Source organism: Gavialis gangeticus, unplaced genomic scaffold, assembly GCF_001723915.1.
Source record: "Gavialis gangeticus isolate Ggan-Ray unplaced genomic scaffold, GavGan_comp1, whole genome shotgun sequence".
Lineage (NCBI taxonomy): Eukaryota > Metazoa > Chordata > Crocodylia > Gavialidae > Gavialis > Gavialis gangeticus.
The window spans coordinates 72,002,356-72,006,043 of record NW_017729032.1 but is presented as its reverse complement, the minus strand read 5'-3'; the positions used below and the strand labels follow the sequence as shown (position 1 = coordinate 72,006,043).

Here is a 3,688-nt window from a genome sequence, read left to right as displayed (position 1 = left end):
CGCGACGGGGGGAGCCGGTGGGGCGCGCGGCGCAGGCCGATGAGTTAAGCAGCCGCAGCCGCCTGGTGCCGGAGCCTGGGTCGCGCCATGCCGTCTGTGCCGCTGCCGCCCAAGGAGAGCAACCTTTTCAAGCGGATCCTGGTGAGCCCCCGCCCCCGCCTTTGTCTGGCGCGGGGCCTCGGGCTCCCCCGCCGCTGTCACAGGCGGGTGGTGCAGCGCCCGGGCCCTCCCCCCTGCTCGGCCCCGGTGCGGGCGGTGACCCCGGGGGTCTCGAGTGAAGGGGACCTAATCCCAGTCTTTTCAGCTCCCCCCGTAACTACATGCTCGGGGCTGTTTGGGTCGGAGGGGGCAGGGCAGGGCAGTCCCGGCCCGAACAAAGCTGTGGGGTGGGGAAGTCGGTCACCTTTGTCAGCAGCTCCCCAATCACGCAGCAGCGCGGGGTGAAACGACTGGCTCTTCCCCGGTTCCCTGTGCTACGAAATCGGAGATCGGAGTGAGTCCTAGAAAGTGAGGGTTGGAAGGGGCCTCTGGAGTCATCTAGTTTGACCCCCTGCTCCAAGCAGGACCCTCTTCAACTAGATCATCCTGGCCAAGGCTTTGTCTAACTCTGTCTTAACCTCCCAGGATGGAGCTTCTACCACCACCTCTCTGGGCGACCCCTTTCAGTGCTTCACCACCTTCCTAGTGAGAGAGTTTTTCTTAATATCCAACTTACACCTCCCTTGCTGCAACTTAAGACAGTTGCTCCTTGGTCTGTCATCTGGCCCCACTGAGAACAGTCTGTCTCTGTCCTCTTTCAAACCCCCCTTCAGGTAGTTGAAGGCTAAGATCTAGAAGCATAAATGCTGCTCTGATTTAGTTAGTCTGTCACGTGTAAATCTATCCTGGTCAGGGCTGACAACCTCCCCATGTGAGTCTCTGCCACCAGAGGAGCTTCGTGCCCTAGCATTCACAATAGCATGGAATTTAGAGACTAATTCACTGGGTTGCTGTTAGAGTAGACAGCTTAGTAAGAAGCCCAGAAGTAACAGATCAGCTGCTTGCCGTGTGTGCAGTTAGGAGAGCCTGTTGGGTGCTTATCTGGATGCTGTCTTTTGGTCACTTAAGAGAACACTTTGCTTTTAAAAGATCTTAATAGGTCTTAATAGCGGGTGTGCTGCTTACTGCATGGTAATGGTATGCATCTTACCAAGCTGCTCTAGCACTCCTCTTTCTCTCTTTGCTAAAAATAAGTTACTAATTTTAGAACGGTTGAGTGACTATTCTTACTAGTGGCAAGCAAGCTTCCCGTAGTAGTCACTTACCAATTTTGTAAGAACAAAATGTATAGTAAGAATTTCTAAGCTAGTGCATTTTTAGATTAGCTATTTTATAGTTCAGTCTTTGCTTTTTAGGTGGGGAGCAGTGAATTTAAACTCAATGTCTCAGTTCAGAAGAATGGGAACTTGCTTCCTTTCTGAAAGATGACCTGATGAGATCTGTTGTGGGTAGTAACTGGTTATTTCCTGAATTGTTGTTTGCGCATTCACTTTCACCTGTTCAGAAGTAGTGTCACTTGTTGGTCTTCTGAAGTGTGACTCTTTCTAGTTTCTCACTTTTTCTTTTCTGTTTTTATTGCACCTTGTCCCAGATAACTTAAAGAAATACTGGTGTCTGCATATTTTATATTGTATTATTTTATGTGCCTGTAGTGCAGCAGGCTATTCTTGAAGTATAAGTTGGCCTCCACTTAAGTTAGTAGATGTGTACTTGTTTGGTACTATTGGAATATATGGAATTCTTGGAAATGCAGTGTATTAAATCAGTAAAATGGTCACCAGAAGCCACGTGTTGCACTTGCTAGTGCAGTTATTCCAAAGAAATTTTAAGAGGTAGAGTGAGTTACCATACTGAAGCATCAATGTTAAAAACTAATTTAAAGAAAAATTCTGTAGAGCATTAACTTGTATCTTGGAAATAGGAAGTTTAGTGTTGGAAAAGCCAAAGATGAAAAAATCAGACTGATCACAAAATCACGTTCTTGGTCTCATACAGTGTTTGTTCCGTGGTCTGTTTCTTTGATTCCTGTTTCTTCTCTATACTCTACCCACACAGGATGCGTACATGGGCCAGCGACTGGCGTGTATAAATACACCCAAGCTAGAATAGGCTAGAAAAATCTGACTGAGAAACTGGTAAATATACATTGCATACTGACCATATGAGCTCCATGGGGATTATTCAGCTGTATAGTACTTTAAACATTAATTTGGATACATCTAAATGAGCTGCAGTTCACTCCAATGTGGACATATAACTTCAGTGTGTGACAGAACTGCCTGCTGTTCTGCTTTCAGAGTAATACAATGCTGGCCTCTACTGTGGAAGACCATTTACTTTGTCCTCACAACTTCACTTCTACCACTTTAAAGCCAGGAGCTCCTTAGCTCCCTCCTTCTGTCCAAGACCTGATATTCTGGGGAGAGAAGGAATAGAGGAACCCTCTGGTTACTCACATTAGTGAGTTTTTATGCTTTTTGTGTGCCCAACTCCCATCCATTCAGTGTCAGTGGTGTTGGCTCCTAAAGAGAAGTGAGGAGTGGTGGGGAGGGGGGCGATGCCTCTGCTTGTCTCCTGTGGCAGCCACAGTGGGTTGTTTTTCTGTAGGGGAGTCTACTGTGCATTAAGCGTTAGTAGTAACAGATTTTAGGCAGGACTGAAATGTTTCTGTTCTTGCTGGGCTGCTTCCAGCCCCTGCTAAAACTTCCTGATGCCCGAAAAAGGGAGTTGACAACACTAAGTCTGTCAAAAAAGTGCTTTTCATGAACTTTTTAATATTCCTTGTTCATTGCAAAATTCAGTTGTTGCCTTTGGTCTCAATTTTGGTGAACTAAGGAGATGTCGTTTGTGTTTCTAAATTAAAGCTCTTTTGCATTTTCACATCTCTTCTCTTCATCGGTAAGTTGGCTTGCAAAAATCTTAAAATTGTATTGCAAGGTCAGAGTAACCCTTTTGCCACAGAAAATATTTAGTTCTATATGAAGTTTAATCAGAAATTGTATAATGAGTTTTAATATCATAGTGGGCCTACACATGCCTGAATGCCCCTTTTCTAATGTGCATTACATTTAGTATCTCCAGTGCAAGGTGCTGAATTCATTTATGCACATTAGGCTGTGCTAAGGTGCAGTACTGCATTTGCATGCTTTTTTAGTGACCCTTAATGTGCAGTAGATTCTCTTACTGTGGATTAGTGTAACATCATGGTTTTTTACATGACACTTTAATGCGCAGTAAAATAGTCTACCATTAGAGCACACATCATGTAGACATGCCAAGAGACAGGTAATCTGTCCGAGCAGCCATACAAGATCAAGGTACTAAAATGATCACTAAAGAGTGCTCTGTGGGAAGATGTTCAGAGTAGGACAGTTATAGAAGAGCCTTCTCACACAGTCAGTAATCTCTTAACTGGGGGTGCACCAATAGAGATTTTTTGGGCTGATACCAGTAGCCAGTTTTTAAGGAGACATATCAGCCGATCTGTTTTCCAATACCAGCCTGGCAGGCAGCTTCTAGAGCTGCGTGCAGCTGGTAAGTCTGGTGTGGTGGGAAGAGAGGGGGGAAGGGAAGGGGCATGGTGGGGGACAGATCAAGGCTTCTGCAGTGAGGGGGGGTGGGAGCAAGCACTGCTGGGGTAGGCGTGGGG

General features: G+C 46.0%; 1 protein-coding gene across 2 annotated transcripts in view; it reads left to right on the top strand.

Annotated features, from left to right (window-relative positions):
- Window positions 1–6: 6 nt before the first annotated feature.
- NAA16 (N(alpha)-acetyltransferase 16, NatA auxiliary subunit) overlaps window positions 7–3,688 on the top strand; it is a 126,592-nt gene continuing 122,910 nt past the window's right edge. For both annotated transcript variants that reach the window (XM_019524836.1, XM_019524838.1), the window contains exon 1: window positions 7–141. In XM_019524836.1, coding sequence (XP_019380381.1) covers window positions 88–141 — 54 coding nt within the window. In that variant the 5' untranslated portion in view covers window positions 7–87. The remainder of the gene's footprint in view (window positions 142–3,688) is intronic.